The sequence below is a fragment of the Equus quagga genome, chromosome 2 (genome assembly GCF_021613505.1).
Source record: "Equus quagga isolate Etosha38 chromosome 2, UCLA_HA_Equagga_1.0, whole genome shotgun sequence".
In the NCBI taxonomy this organism is placed as follows: domain Eukaryota; kingdom Metazoa; phylum Chordata; class Mammalia; order Perissodactyla; family Equidae; genus Equus; species Equus quagga.
Window position 1 is genome coordinate 134,868,412 of NC_060268.1, and position 16,555 is coordinate 134,884,966.

At 39.6% G+C, this 16,555-nt stretch overlaps 1 protein-coding gene across 15 annotated transcripts in view; it reads left to right on the forward strand.

The window, feature by feature from the left end:
- RHOBTB1 (Rho related BTB domain containing 1) overlaps window positions 1-16,555 on the forward strand; it is a 117,389-nt gene that overhangs the window by 86,789 nt on the left and 14,045 nt on the right. For 12 of the 15 annotated variants that reach the window (XM_046653098.1, XM_046653100.1, XM_046653103.1 and 9 more), the window contains 3 exons: window positions 10,022-10,207; window positions 13,067-14,046; window positions 15,722-15,840. In XM_046653098.1, the coding sequence (XP_046509054.1) occupies window positions 10,022-10,207; window positions 13,067-14,046; window positions 15,722-15,840 (1,285 nt within the window). Of the gene's footprint in view, window positions 1-2,173; window positions 2,276-4,345; window positions 5,077-7,846; window positions 7,977-10,021; window positions 10,208-13,066; window positions 14,047-15,721; window positions 15,841-16,555 lie in introns of those variants that run through there. The other 3 variants (XM_046653107.1, XM_046653108.1, XM_046653106.1) reach the window with 3 other exon arrangements.

A 16,555-nucleotide genomic window follows, 5' to 3' on the forward strand; every position in this document is an offset into this window, starting at 1 on the left:
GGGGAAAAAATGGGGCCAGATCCTTAATAGCTGGTCATGGGAAATGGAATGGTTCTAGAATCTCAAAGCTAATGATGGGACACTATCAAATTGTCCCCAAATCATGCTGGTTCCCTTTTCCCAGAGATAGAGCCCTCAGCTGTGTGGATCACAGTCAATACCTTGTAGCCTATGTTTTTGGCTGTGGTTATGTTTGTATCTTATTCTAAGAGGATACATTTAACCAGGTGCTCTGTGATAGCCGAATTTTCCGTTTCTCTATCAAGTAGTAACTTTTATCTTTTGTAGTTGGCTTGCTGTGGAACTGGAGAATGCAGTGGTAACTGCAGGGAGTATAAATGACCTTCTCCATTTTGTCCTCAGTCACCCTGGCTGGGAATTGGGTGCTGAGCTGAGCCATCAGGAGTCTCCTCTCACTGCGGTTGGTAGCTATATAGCAAGTGTGAGGCTCCCCTCTTGTTTGTTTCTCTGGATTGAGTCCCAGCCTGCCTTTCCAGCCTCATCTCTTGCTCTAGACATAACAAAAAATTTGTAGTTCTGTGTCCTCTGTAGCCTCTAGGCCCACAAACATGCGTTACATCCACATAGAAATTACACTCTCACCCCACCTATACTTTACCTAGTTAATTATCACTAATATTCTAAGAATTTAGAACAAGGGTCACAAACTCCCAGAAGTCTTCTCTGTACTCTTCACACTCTCCCTGTCACCTTCAGAATCCAGGTGCAGTGTCTCTCCTTTATGGAATACCTTTGCAAATCTCTATTGTAACCATGATCACATTGTTTGAAAATTACCCCTCCTGTTCCCCTTATCCTATTATTCTTAGCATCTTTAGAACAGGAATTTTGTCTTTCTACTGTAAGTCCCCAATGCCTGGGCCTGGTATATAGTAGGAGCTTAAGAAATCTTAGGTGAATGTGTGCATGGATCTATCAATTGATCTTATCTACTAAGGATCTACTAAGACATTTACAAGGAAATATCATTATAACAAACTCCTAATTATTTCACTAGTTTGAATTTTATGTTTGCACTTTTAAAGGAAGAATAACAAATCATGTACCAACCTGAAGGTGATGAAGGTGGAAAATCTTGGCATCTAGTCTCTCTTTATTGAATTTTCAAATGAAATGAGCTATGAGGCCGGAGAAGAAGGAGGGAAACACAGCCACACCCCCAAAAGCACTCTCTCTCTTTTTTTTAATTTTTGGATTTGTAAGTTTTTTTGGAATGCCTTGTTTGAATGAGTGTTCTTAAACAGAGAATTACTTGTATTAATACTAACGTTTTTCCAACTATAAGTTGTTTCTCCTCTGGCTATCATTTCCAAGATCTTTATAAGAATCATTTAAAAAATAATTACATGTATCTTTTTAGTCTGTTTGCCCAAAGATGAGGGCATTAAGTAGAAAAATTGAAGATGGATTTTTACCGCTTTGTGCTCATCTAAAACAAACAAAAACACATTAGACTAAATGCATATAAATAATTCAAAAGATTGTGTGATAGAAATTGATGGATTATATCCTAAAGCATTCAAGCATAGGACTGCAGTGACATCACGTCATCTGGCACACGGAAAATATGTCTGTGCCATGCTCTGTACCACCCTTGCCACCCCTGGCTTGCTGTCGATACTCTCGTTCCTGCTCTGAACTGGTGCATCTTGTACTGTAACCGGATGACGGCATGTCAGAAGAGCTGGGATTCCTGTGCCCAGCTTGGTCCTGTCCCCAGGATGAAATTGTCCTTGGGAAGCAGCAGTGCCAAGTGAGATAGCAGCGGGGCTTCATTGATGACTGGGTCACTCGTGTTCCAACCAATGTTGGCTGCTGCCCAAACACTGGTCACATGGTTGAGAAGGATGGTGCTATATGGCTCAACCCAGAAAAGCACTGATGGACCCAAAAGATGCCACAGAAATATGAATAATGAGGCCACTGAGATAGGTAAAGAGAATAAGGATCATGTGCATCGTTCAGCACATTAACATCTTGTGTTCTGCCTTCTTTTTACCTTTTTCCTATTAATACTTAATAATTGCAAGTGTGACAAATTGGGTCAAATATAACTGAATGTGTTGACTTTTCATCTGTTGTGTTGTTTCTATACTGAGGTCTTCAGATGAAGAAATATATTTCAGCCCATATAGTTTTCCCTTTAAATTAGGTGGTAAGAAGAAAGAAACTGTTGAGTAATTCTGCAGTGTCTTCAGAGGATAATTCTATTACTGTCTTTCCACCATTCCGTATCAATAAAGGACACGAGCTGGTAAGCCAAAAGGAAAAGATCTCTTGGTGGGAATGTTCTGCCATTCTTATTAGCTGCAATATACAAGATACATCCTTGGTGACTTTTGAACCCATAATCATATTTGTCTGGCAATAACTGGTACTTTACAGTTTAGAGAAAACTTTTGCATATATTTTTCTTAGTGAATTTTAACAATCCTATCAGTAATTTTTAATATCGGCCATTCATTAGGTTTCCAAAATTATTCCACTACTTTATTCTCTCCCCAGAACACCTCTGCCCCCAGTCTAGAGAGTATAGTCAGAAGGAGAACCATAAAGGAAATTAGCAAACTCTCTTTTAAACTTACCCCTTGGCTATATTTCTATTTTAGTGATTTTGTTTTTTGTTTTTGGTATGTTTTTTAAAAAACAAGATGATCTGTGAAATAGAGGGCGTTCCTTTCCACGTTAATTCTGTGTAACTAACCCTGAATTAATCCTGAAACTCACGTGCTCATTTCTTTACATTTCCTTTGATTCTGGAGATAATCTAATTCCCAGAAGAGATCATTAATCCATTATTATTCTGGTGTTATGAAAGTATCCAGTTAGATGGGTAAATGGATTTTTTAAATAAATTCAGATAATTAAAAATATATATTAACTGGTTAATCTCTCCTATGTGCCAGAGATATTATAAGGCTGTCTTTCAGCAATAATTGTCTGAAGAAATATAACAGCTCACATACTATTTTCATTCTTTATTAAAATTGTAACATATTCCCTAACTGATTTATTTTAGGCCTAAATTTATTTCTTTTAGACTTTGAGTCTGCAGACGTATTTGCATCTACATTTTTTGTCCTGAAATATCTATAAGGCCTTTTTATTTGATAAACAGTAATTGAGGGCCTCTTTTGTTACAAACACTGTTTTGTGCACAATGGGAGAGAAACTAATAGGAACAGAACAAAATTGCTGAAGATGAAATTCACAATATAGTGGGCAAGACAGCAACAACTCAGTGTTAGAAAAACTGAATTCATGATGCCAGTACCAGGAACAGGGAAGAAAGAACTGCTCAGAGCAGAAACTCTAGCATCATTCTTGACTCCTCTTGGTCATATCCCACACCTGGTCCATGAGCAAACACTGTTGGCCCTACCTTCCACGTATGTGTAGATTGCGGCCACTTCTTACCACTCGCACTGCTCCCAGGCCAAAGTCACCATCGTCTCTCTCTCGATTATCTTTTAACTGGTCCCCTCTCTCTCCCTTATCCCTCCGGACAACTCCTACCACCTCTACTACCACACCACCATGTAGTCAGTTCTCATTATAGCAGTGGGGCGATCCTGTTAAAACATAAATTATATCATGTCTTTCTGGTCAAAAACCCCTAGTGGTCTACCGGTTCACTCTATGTAAGAGCCAGGCACTCGTGAGGCCCTCCCTACCTCAGCCCAGCAGTGCCTCTCTGAGCTCAGCTCCTGCTATTTTTCTCCCTTGCCCTCAGGAAAACACCCCAGGCACGTTCCTCCCTCAGGGCCTTTCCACGAGCTGTTTCGTCTTCCACAGTATTCTCCCCTGAGATGTGAGCATCTTAGCTCCCTCATTTCCTTCAGGTCTTTACGGAAATGTCACCTGCTCAGTGAGGCCCTTCCTGGCCACCTCATTTCAACAGCTCCCCAATATTTCTGTCCCCCTCCCCTGCTTTATTTCCTGTTTAGCACTTCTCATTACCTAGCATACTACCTATTTTTCTTGCTTATTGTCTCTGTTCTCCACTAGAAAGTAAGCATGACGAGGATAAGCATAAGGACAGCAATTTGTGTCTTTAATTGCCATATCCCCAATGTCTAGAAGAGTGCCTGGTACTCAGTTAATATTTCTGGAAGAAATTATTGAATGATTGCTTATTGATATTGGATGAGTAGCTTGACAAGTCCTTGTACCTTTATCGATTCAAAGAGGATTGCTGAGAGGCCTGCGTAAACTCCCTTTCTTATTGCGGTAGAACAATCTTGCCAGTTTACACAGTTTCGTCTCAGAAGAGTCAGGGAGGTTAATCCCAGAGACCTCCCAGCTGACATTGTAGCTGACACGGAGCCTACCTTATATCTACAGCTAGTCTTGCTCTCAGAAGAAAACATTAACAGTGTAGGAAGGAAGTTCCTCTGTCATTTAGCTTCAGGAAAAGCCAAAGAGAAATGAGAATGGGAGATGGAGTAGGGAGAAAATTTATTACCACAATTTCACCTTCTCCTGTTAAGCAAGCCTTCTTTATGTCAGTGCTTCCTGCTTTCATTGATCAGGAGTTAAATGAGATTGCTCAAGCTAGTTCTTTTAATAAATTACTTGTGTTTCACCCAGTTTCACGTGCATTCAAATTTTTCGGATGGTTGTGTGAGGTGTAAGAATATGCCAAAGGGAACATAGATTGCTAAGTATAGAAAATGGAACATCAAGTGAAAAACAGCCAGTTTCCATTGGATGAAACCCACAACCCTCTATCTATGGTAGGGCCATTGCCCCTGTGATATTTGTACTATGATGGTCAAACCAACCATTTTTAAGACTCAGGTATTATCTTAGGAATTGGTGGCATTGGTGGGATGTTGAAATGGCTTTCCTGCACTTAAGAGCGTACATCGCTTTGGCTCCATTTTTGGAGGGTGGGGAAGACTGGTTTAAAATCTTGCTTCCTACTAAACATGTAGTTATGGACTTGGAAGAAATAGTTGCACCTGCTAATCACTCCCAAATCTGGATATATTTCAGGGTGTTTTCACAGTTTCCCCACATAACATCTGTACTTAAGAAGCCTCACTGCTATTGGTAAAGTATTAACTTGATTTCTCGGTTCACATCCAGGGCGCTGCATGGTACTGCCCTGCTCTCCCCAGATTCCCTGCCAGGCGCTCCCCTATAGGCCTCTCCATCTTCCATGAGTATGAGCTTACACAGCCATTCATCTCCAGGTGGTTATGTTCACCATCACTGACAACTCCCTCCACATCTCATATACACCAGGCTGCTCCCCTACTAAAATTTTCCAAAGCCACGTGTTACACATTTCTTTTCTCTGCCATGCTCTCAGCTGTTTTGTGCTGTTTTGATCTCTCTGTTTGCATAGCGCTGTCAGACTATATGCATGAAAGGTGTGTTGTTGACATGAATGGTTTTGAAAATGTTTCTGTAAAGAGCCTACCTCGGTTATCAGGGCAGAGAAGGAAGCTTGAAGCCCTGTAGGTGAGGGTCAGGGACTCCTACTTGAATATTTGCCAGAATGGGACTTGTGCACATTGACAAAGAAAAGAAGCCCATTAAAATGTGATCATGATCTCTACCAATATAAAGGATATGGGAGTCTCTGCTGAAAAAAAGAAATAATAATAGGCAATAGCGACATATAAAGAGGTGAGATCCTACCGTAGAACAAAGGGCTGAAAATTGTATGTTAAAAAAGAGATACTTCCAAGCAACACTCAGATAAATAGAATTATTAGCTTACTCTTGGTCACCAAGTGTTAATCATCAAGAGACCCAACCAGAACTGGCACATTGGAGAAGGGCATTTGGCTGTCCCACTCACAGCTCTCTGGAGTGGATGGAATCCACTGTCCTTCACATTGCCCCTCAAGTTGGCCTGATCTTAGGCTCTTAGTTAAAGGATAATTTAGGACTTAAGATAAGAAAACCCAAGGCCCACAGCTCATTGGCTGAATGGTGGTGAAGTAGATGGGACCAGAAAAGGGAAGACAAACTAAAAAGACAGAAAGCACTTCCATGATAGGAAAGAACTTAGAAAATTCATTCCTACCAACAAATTTTTGATATTGATTATCTACCCTTTTTCAATCACTTCTTCAAAGTATGAACTTGGTATTTCCAATTGGAAAGGCAGTTTAGCTTCTCGCTGCTTCTCTATCTTTTCCCACCAAGTTTGCTATATTTGACAGTAGATATTATAAAGACAGGCCTTGAGAACACATGTGGCATTTGCTGTTTAAAGTCTAGCTTGGGCCAAAATATGTGGGTAAGATGCACTTTTTAGATTCCTTTCTTTATTCCTCCAACAAAGATTGGTCCCCACTTTGCATGCATTCCTTATGTTATCCAAGTATCTTTGCCAATCTTTCACATGCTATCTTTGGCCAGTGTTCTCCTTGAAAAATAGCTGAAAAAATATGCTTTTTTGCTTGTTTAATATCTGAAGAAAAGCTGATACAACTGAAGTTAGCTTTATCAGCTCAAGCATTTTTGGGTGACCACCCCTCCATGAAACTGGAGATTCTCAATTGTTTCAACATAGAGATTTACTTTGGATTGTTTTTTACTTAACTAATCAAAACGTTATTTCATGGGCATTATTTGATGTGTCAGTACCCTAGTGAAACTTTTATACTGATATTTTCCCTTTAGGAACAGGAAATCACATTTTTCTCCAAAAAATAAACATTCGTAGGCAAGCAGCTGAGACCATACACTCACAAGTCCTTTGTAATCCTGGCTTACTTTAAGAAAGCCACTTAGCCCAGTCCAAAAAATCCAAACCTCTTCCTACCCCTTCTCAGTATTCAAGTCCTGGAGTTTAGAGTTTGTCTGCCCTGCGCTTTGCCTCTGCATTCTCAAATTTGTGTGCATTCTACTCCAAATAGCTGTAAGACTCCATTTAAATTCTCGCAGATTCTTTTTACAGCTGAAATAGGAACCCTGAGGTCATTTCTAGGCTAACGCTGCTGCCTAATACGTGAGAATGTCCTCATCACACCTCCCCTTCCCAATTATTTTTAAACTCAACTCTTCAAAGTGAGAAAATGTAACAGAGCCACAGACGTAGAAGTGCTAGAACTTGCCTTTTTCTCTTTATCCTTCATAGGAATGGCATTTTTAAACATGAGCTTGTGTCAGACATTGAACAGTCTCCACTCGGGAATGAATGTTTTGATTAAAAGTTATTTAATATCTCTAGTTCCTTGGAATTCTGCCTAAAGCTGGAGATATTCTTAGCTGCAGGTCTTGTGCCTTCTTTGACTAGACAGAAAAATGGCTCAAAATCTGGAGGATATAAATGGCATTCTCAAAATAGTTACTTGATTGCATAGGTGTTTATATCAGAGGATACTGATGTGTTGAGAATTAGGAATCGATAAAGAATATTGGCATAAGGAAGAATATGCCAAAGCAGCATCTTTCTATAGCCCTCTCACTATGTCCATTGATTCTCAGCCTTCTGGTTAAAATCAGGTTTAGGGTGCTTCATTCATACAGCAGGCCAAAAGAATAGCGTTCTGTATAATGTACACATGATGTTTTCTTAACTTGCACTTATATTTAGGTCAACAAGGGTTAAAACAGAGACATTTAAGCAAATATATTTTTTAACTGCTTTCAATGTAAAATAGTGGGGACAAATTCTCATAGCACTTATATGTGCATTAAAAAAGGAAGCAAAGAATAGCTTATTCCAAGGATACAAATAGAATTTCGACTCAGTAAGTTATTTTAGTTTCAGAGTTAGAGTTGCTCTGACTACAGCCTCCTCTCTTTAACTGTCATCTTTTTGAGGCAAAATATTTACAGAGCATTGAATTATTTTTTCTAGCTTCCCAACAACATTTCATGCATTGAGATATTGATGCGACATAGTTAGAAGTTGGGCCCTCCGGATCTGTATTGTGAAATGGCATTGTGCTACTATCATCAGGAGATTCTATTTTTTTCCAACCCCCAAGGTACTGTCTGTACTTGTTTACAGGTCATCTGGATAGTAACTAGTATGTGTTCAGTGGCATGAGTTTTATCACGGTAACCTTGGCAACCAAGCTAGCTCTGATTTCAAAACCTCAATGCTGTATCATAAAATTAGATAACGGTATTGACATTTAGCTACATATCTGTCATATAAATTAAGCTCTGAGAATGATTTCTTTTATAGCGATGGAATATGGAAATAGAAGGCACCAACTAGAACAATTTTATGCATATACATACCATTCCACATTTAGATGATGGATACATTTCCTCAGTTCTTTCTCTACAATATTGAACCTCAAATTATTGCCATATTATTCTCACTGTGCCAAAATTTATGGTGGCTTTATTTTATGATCAGGATGAAGCTTATAGCAGAGCTGCATCAGATATCCTGTATAAATAGGACTATGAATAATAGAAAACTCAGTTTCTAAAAAATGTAAAATTCAAACCATTCTTAGCTTTGTTGGGTATTGTTATTTATGCTGATTAGAAGTAAGCCTGTGCACAGAATATTCCACTAACTAAATCAGGATCCCAAAGATAAGACATGTTTCCCTTTCATTTATATATTTATGCATACTTTTACACATATTATATTTTCCAATGTCCAAGAGTCTTTGATAGTATCTTTATTTCGAGGACATTCTAAACGTGCAGATTAATATATTCATCTACTTTGAGTCCTAGGTCCTCTTTTATAATTTGTAAATATTTTAATCTTAGGATTTTTCCTCTATTTGCTGTGGTCTAGTGCAGTTTTTCTTGGGAATAAATTTAAAGATTCAACTTGTGAATTACATTTAATGTAAGCACCGTGCAGTTTTCTGCATTGCAAATGATTATTTTTAGAAATTTTATGGTTGCCTGGATATATTTGTTTGTCTTCATTGATATGTAGGAGGAAAAGCTCATTAATGATTTAAAAAGAAGGTGTTTTGATTCATTGACTTGATTCTTCTTGTTACATAAACAATAAAGGCAATAAATGAACATCTCATAAAATTGTAGGAGTTTATTTCTGAATTTAGCTGCAAGCTAATCTTGAATCCTTGGCATAACTTTTCCTATTCTTTGTATTTTTCTGCCTCAGTGTTTTCAAAGTCATCATTCAGCGTATTTTAACCTAGAATGATGGTTTATAATTCTTATTAAAGATACCTTTTAGCAGCTATCTGTCAAACACCATAATGAACAAGTGTTTTGTAAAACAGTTCTTTGGCTTCTAGAATTGTAAATTATTATAGAAAAATAGAAGATCCTTATGTCAAAATTAAGTACAAAGCAATTTTTCTTTTCCTCATATAGCTGCTATGTGTCATATATAACATTTGAGACATCTCCTTCCAACATTTTCTCATTTTATTAGCCATCCTTCTATTAGCGTCCTTGCTAGTTTTATGTTAAATACTACCTTCTTGCCTGGTAGAGTCAAAATTCCTGCAAATTCAGGATTTTTTCTTTTCAGAAACAGATCGGTGGTTGTGCTCTCTACATGTGTGCTTAAGTGGGAAGAAGGGCAAAAATCCTTCTGTGTATTTGCCAGCCCTGCACAGCAAATACCTGTCACATTTTCAGTAATGTTAAAACTGGTTGCTTTGTCTCATCGGGTTGAGTCATCATCACCTTTTTGTTTAGACTGGTAAACGGTAGTTTTTATTATTTTCTTTTATCTTGAAACTATTTCTTGTGATGAACAGAAATAGTTCAGCATGCTGTGGTTTCAGGATTGAGTCAAGTTTGGGTAACCATCTCTACTATAAAATAACTTCACTGGAAACTTTTCAACTCGTAAGCATTCTGCAGTGTGATATGGAAATGAACTCAGGCTGTGTTGGTGCTGGAATGTAGGGGCTTATCAGGCTGTTTGCATGACTCCAAGATATATTTTAATATCTAGTCTTTTTTTTTTAATTGTGACATGATAATTGGCATTAAATGGATGGGGGCAGGGAGGAACCCTAATGATAAAAGAAAAAAAAATTTGAAAGGCAATATGGCTTGTTTTGTGATTTCCTTTTAGGTCTGATGTTGTGGTCCTCTGTTTTTCCATCGCTAATCCCAATTCCCTAAATCATGTGAAAACCATGTGGTATCAAGAAATCAAGCACTTTTGCCCTCGCACACCTGTTGTCCTAGTTGGCTGCCAGCTAGATCTCCGCTATGCTGATCTTGAAGCTGTTAATCGAGCCAGACGCCCTTTAGCGAGGTAAGCCAAGGGACTCCATGTTTCGCTGTGCTGGCCAAATTATAATTTAGAGGCAGCAAATGACTCTGTAGCCTAGGGTTCTGTTCTTCAGTGGTTCTGGGACCCCACCAATCAGCCACACACTTTAAGTTAGCTTGTTAATCATGAGGGGGCGTGTATCCTGACCCTTCTCATGCTCCATGGCTCCCCTTGGGTAGGAACCCAGTGTTGTAAAACCGTTGGCCAGTGCTTGAAGTGAATTCTCTAAGTGTGACATGGTATGTATGAAAGCGCTTCAGAGTTTGTACAGTATTAATCGAAATGTTAGCTACTCATAATAATGTCATTCTTGAAAGTATGATTATTAGAATAAAGTCAGCTAACATTCAGGGTGATCAGCCGCAATTCTTGGCCCCAGGAATATCAATTTCGTACAAATATGCATATCTAAGTGTTTTTAATCTTCTCGTTTTCCTCAATTCAACCTCTAAGAGTGTTTCACTCCCAAGATGACAGTGTCTAGCTTTTAAAAATCATATGGACCCATAGTTGCAAAACCACAACACTGGCTTTTAAATGTCTCTAGTGGTTATATTTTTTAAAGTGTCACAATTTTAAAAATCAGTTTGAAGAAGGATTTATTTCACACTCTATAAAATGTAGATACCAATTTGGGGGGGAAATAAGAGTCTTTAAAAGCCTGTACTCCCTTAATATTCCCTTTATAAAAAATATTTTTATATATGTTTTATGTTTAACTACATTTTTTGCTGGGGAACATCTAGCTTTTCCAAAAATGTTGATATTAATACCTTCTTTTGATATTTACCTAATAGGACTTGATACAAAATTTTATATGGACACAACTTATGCTCTCGCAGTAGAAGCAAATGGTACTTTGCTTAAACAATTTTTGATGTTCTAGGTACAATTTGGATAAATTTTCTGAAAACTCTTCATGTTCAGTTTTCACAATTCTTTTATTCTTAAATGCATGGACTGGGAATTGAATATTTGAAGCCATGTAGAAGGAAAGAGGACTTACGGTAAAAGACAGACTACCCCTGACATCTAGAATTTTCTGTATAAAAGAATAGGTTAAGGTAATCGGACCTCAGAATCATGGACATGTGGAGGACTAGAAAAGAGTTCTAGAGCTCTAGAGGACAGTGGAGGGGATGGTCCCTTCTATAGAGCAGTTCTGGTGGTATTTGAGCTAAGCCTTGAGGAGTTTCATCAGTTAATGATTTTCAAGTCAGTCCCAGGAACAAGGAGCATGAATTGCCCACAGGAGCAACCCCTGAAATTAAACTTTCTTCCTCGCACTTCCCTTCCACCTTTGCAACACCCTACAATTTTTCTTCTTTTCAATCCAGGTCCTCAAATCCAAATTCTACCCAGTATTATCTTATTTCTCCTAAGACCGGCACCTGTCACACACATTACCTTTGGTCAGATATTTACTTAGGAGGATCAGTTCCTAAGAGTGGGTCTCAGAATCAAGTATGTGTTTGTGAAGAGTGTAGGCACAAATCATGTCTTGCCTATATTCTGGAAACTGTGTCTCTACCATGGTTATGCAATAATCACAGCATTATTTATTCTTACACTGCTTCCAAAGGTTTGGCCTCCCTGGGTTTTATTAGACTGTAAATGGGCCTTGTGTGTCAGCCTAAACAGTGTAGACTTTATTCCATGGGCTTTGTGAAACCACAGGAAATTTTTTAAAAGAATTACGGCTAAGTCATACTTGTGTTATGTAAGGATTTTTCTTGCAGCAATGAGAACTATGGGCTAAAATGTTGCAGAGTCTGAAGAAAGACTAGTTAAGAGGCTAATGCACCAGTCCAAGCAAAAGATGATGAGGGCCTGACTGAAGAGAGTACAAGAAAAGAGAAGGGGAAAATATGAAAGCAGATTCACAAATCTAATAGCGGGGACTTAACGAGCTGTTGGATGTGGACTGTTTAACTAGGAGTGGGAAGTTCTAGACTAATTACTTAGGAGAGGGCTCTCAGCAACTTACAAATGTGACCTTAGGCAAATCCTTTAAACTCTCTACCTCAGTTTCTTCAGAATGAACAATGAAAATAATACCCACAGGGTTATTATGAGGTTCAAATGAGAAAATGCATATGGATTCATTTTAAAGTGATAAAGCAAAATTTAAGCATAAGGTGATGATGATGAAGATGAAGATGATGATGGTGGCAATAATGATGATAACAGCTAACATTTATCAAGCACATCCCTTGGACCACATACTATGCTAAGCATATTGTCTCGTTTAAACCTCTTAATAGTCCTTTAAGATGTAGGTACTCACTATTATTATTCCTATTTTTTTTTTTTAAGATTTTATTATTTGCTTTTTCTCCCCAAAGCCCCCCGGTACATAGTTGTATATTCTTCGTTGTGGGTTCTTCTAGTTGTGGCATGTGGGACGCTGCCTCAGCGTGGTCCGATGAGCAGTGCCATGTCCGCGCCCAGGATTCGAACCAACGAAACACTGGGACGCCTGCAGCGGAGCGCGCGAACTTAACCACTCGGCCACGGGGCCAGCCCCTATTATTATTCCTATTTTACAGGTGGGAAAACTGAGGCTTATAGAGGTTAGGTAACTTGCCCAGGATCCAATAGCTTGTAAATGGCTAATACTTCAGTTACTGTGGTTACTACTGAAAGCATTTTTTCTTTTGCAGTCATAAGTCCTTTATACTTGAAACACTTGAAGTTGGTAGTAGCTTTTTCAAGAGCCTCATGAAAAGCCTGAATAGGATTTTAAATGTATAATTCAGTGAGATGCTTAGATAGGCCCCGGTTACTATTTTTTTTTCCTAAAATAAGGCTGATTATAATTCTTTAAATATTGTATTTCAGGCCCATAAAGAGAGGGGATATCCTGCCCCCAGAGAAAGGCCGAGAGGTGGCAAAGGAACTTGGTATACCGTACTATGAAACGAGCGTGTTTGACCAGTTTGGGATCAAGGATGTGTTTGACAACGCAATCCGAGCCGCGCTCATTGCCCGCCGGCACCTGCAGTTCTGGAAATCCCACTTAAAGAAAGTTCAGAAACCTTTACTGCAGGCACCATTCCTACCTCCAAAAGCCCCTCCACCGGTCATCAGAGTTCCAGAATGTCCATCCACGGGGACGAACGAAGCTGCCTGTTTACTGGACAGTCCTCTGTGTGCCGACGTCCTGTTCATCCTTCAGGACCAGGAGCACATCTTTGCACACCGAATTTACCTCGCTACCTCCTCTTCCAAGTTTTATGATCTTTTTTTAATGGAATGTGAAGAAACACCAAATGGGAGCAAAGGAGCTTGTGAGAAAGAGAAGCAGAGCAGGGATTTTGAGGGGCAGGCATTGAGTGTTGACCCAGATGAGGAGAAGGAGGAGGGCACCCCAAGGACACCTCAGGCCAATCAGTGGAAGTCCTCGAGCCAGAACCTGTTCCAACAGGAGACTCTGGGGCTGGAAGCCGAGGGCTCGATCCCAGAGACGCAGACTTTGTCAGGCTGGAGTAAAGGGTTTGTTGGAATGCACAAGGAAATGCAAGTCAATCCCATTTCAAAGCGGGTGGGCCCCATGACTGTGGTCAGGATGGACTCGTCGGTTCAGCCAGGCCCTTTCCGGACCCTGCTCCAGTTTCTGTATACGGGGCAACTGGATGAAAAGGAAAAGGATTTGGTGGGCCTGGCTCAGATTGCAGAGGTCCTGGAGATGTTTGATTTGAGGATGATGGTGGAAAACATCATGAACAAGGAAGCCTTCATGAACCAGGAGATCACGAAAGCGTTTCACGTCAGGAAGGCCAATCGGATAAAAGAGTGTCTCAGCAAGGGGACATTTTCAGGTGAGCAGGTCCTGTGGCTTTTGTTGCGTTTTATCAAACATTAGCCAAAGATGAGCAGGGGAAAGGATAGCCGTCACTAGCATGGATAAGGGCTGATGTTTTCCCATGTACCTAAGTTACATGTTTTCACTTATTTAATTCCCATCAGACTTAAGGGTTAAATCTTATCATCTCCATTTTGCAGCTGGGGAAACTGAGGGACAGAGAGGTTAGATAACTTGCCCATGGTTACACAGGCAATAAATGGTAGAGCCAGGATTTGAACTCAAGCTGCCCTCTAAACTGCCATGGTATCATGATGCTTCTCAGGGGTGGGTCAAGTTACCCCTGAGTGTGAGCCATGTGGGTTGGTACTTACAATTCCCCAACAGGATCCCTTCCCTGATCAAATCTATTTTCCACTGACACTTTGGCAGTTACCCAAAAATCAGTGACCTCTGGTCCTGAGGCCACTGAAATCCTTGAGACAATTTTGGTGACCTTCTGCATTCCCATCAGGGGTGCTTCTTTCTATCCCTTTGCCTTTTCTGTTCTCACACTCCTTTCCCCTGATCTATATTTTTCTGGTTCCTTCTTTGTCTTTGATAACTATGCCATATGCCTCCCACAGCATCCTTACATAATTGCTTAAGCACAATGATGGCCTGTATCCAAGATAGGTTACTGGCCTATGCTTGTACTGTCTTCCACGCTTGTACTGTCTTTGTTCTATAATTGTCCTCTGTGTGTGTGTGTTGTGTACATGAGTTTCATTGTAAAAATTTTACTTCCTGATTTCTATTTATATGGATACTTCTATTTTTGTTTTTCTCTTTCATAATGCCTGTCATGGTGATATACATTTAATAAGTGGTGACTGAATTGTTCATTAACTTTAAAGCTTATGAGTAATATTTACTCCAGACATTGACCACTGTGGTACAGAAGCGGTCTTGAAAGTTAATGAAAAGAAATGTTATAAACCTGCAGTAAATTAAACAGTGGCCCTTAAGTGAAGTTGATGAACTCGCCCCCTCCTTACTGCAGAGGCATGACGACCAAATACGATGTGGGAGTCTCATTCGAATGCTCTTAAAAAGAAAAAAAGTTACAAAATACAATTTAGGGGTAATTGGAAAAATTTGAATCTGAACTACATAATGAATGGTATTAGGGAATTATTGCTAATTTTCTTAGGAGAAATAATGGTATGGTTATCTAGGAGAATGTTCCTGTTTTTAGAAAACTCTTGATAACATAGTTAGGAGTGAAGTATCTTGCTAGCTGTTAAAAAAAATTCCTACACACATATAAAAAATATATGTAAATATACATATAACTAAATCAAACATGACAAAATGTTAACAATGTGATAAATAAGTTGTCACTGTAAAATTCTTTCCACTGTGTTCTGTATGTTTGAAATTTTTCATAATAAGGAGGAAAAAGTTTTCCTCTCCTTTGTGTTACTTTATGGTTCAGAGAATTTGTGTTGTGACCTTATGTGTAATTTTAAATGCTTACTCCTTAATCCCTGGAGAACATCAAGGGAATTGGGTATGTCAAAGGTGGGGGTTGACACAAAATCAGTAAGTACAGATCTGGAAGAGAGAGTACGAGAGACGCAGGTTGGTACATATGGGTGGAACTCTCGGCGAGGCTGGCTCACGCTTGTGCTTCCTCAATGCTTGGACAGATGTGACATTTAAGTTGGATGATGGAGCCATCAGTGCCCACAAACCGCTGCTGATCTGTAGCTGCAAGTGGATGGCTGCCATGTTCGGGGGGTCATTTGTGGAAAGCGCCAACAGCGAGGTATGTCCCTTCTGAAAAGCCTAAGTGGTATCTTTATGAATGTGCATGTGTATTTATATAAAGTGTTTAATTCACCAGCTGCCTTTGGTTCTTTTACTGCTTCCATGGAATAGTTCCTTAGGCCGTGCTTGGGTGTCAGGTCACCCTCTTCTTAATTCTACAGTTACGAGGAGCGGTTGTCTACTGTTGACTGGCTACACGCGTGAACTCCTAAGTGCTTTACATGTAGTGTATCCTTTCATTCTCACAGCTCTCCTTATCCCTGAAAACACGATCAGCTTTTCTTTTTAACAAATGTCACCAGGCAAGATACCATCAAAGTCACATACGAGAGGGGCAGAGCTTATCCTCTAGAGGTTCAAGACAGTGAAAAGTTTCTTTAGTCGCTTACGTTGTGGGCTCAGCCGAGCCCCTAACCAGATGAGGGATCATAAGAAGCCACCTTCTTGTGCCTCAGTTTCCTCATCTGCAAAATGAAAGATGCACTAGGTTGCCCTTGAGGTGTCCTTGAGCTACAACACTCCCTGAGGCTCTGCGCTGACTTACCTTCGCTGAGAGTTCGTTAATGGTAGGGAAACAGTAATGGAGCACATAAACACACCTCTCTAAGTGCTTAGGTCTGGGGAGGTGGCTGGGTTACTTGTCAGATGCTGGGCCTATCTCCAGGAGAAGGATATTCTTAGAGCAGAGCTAGCACTATCTCGGAGACCCTATA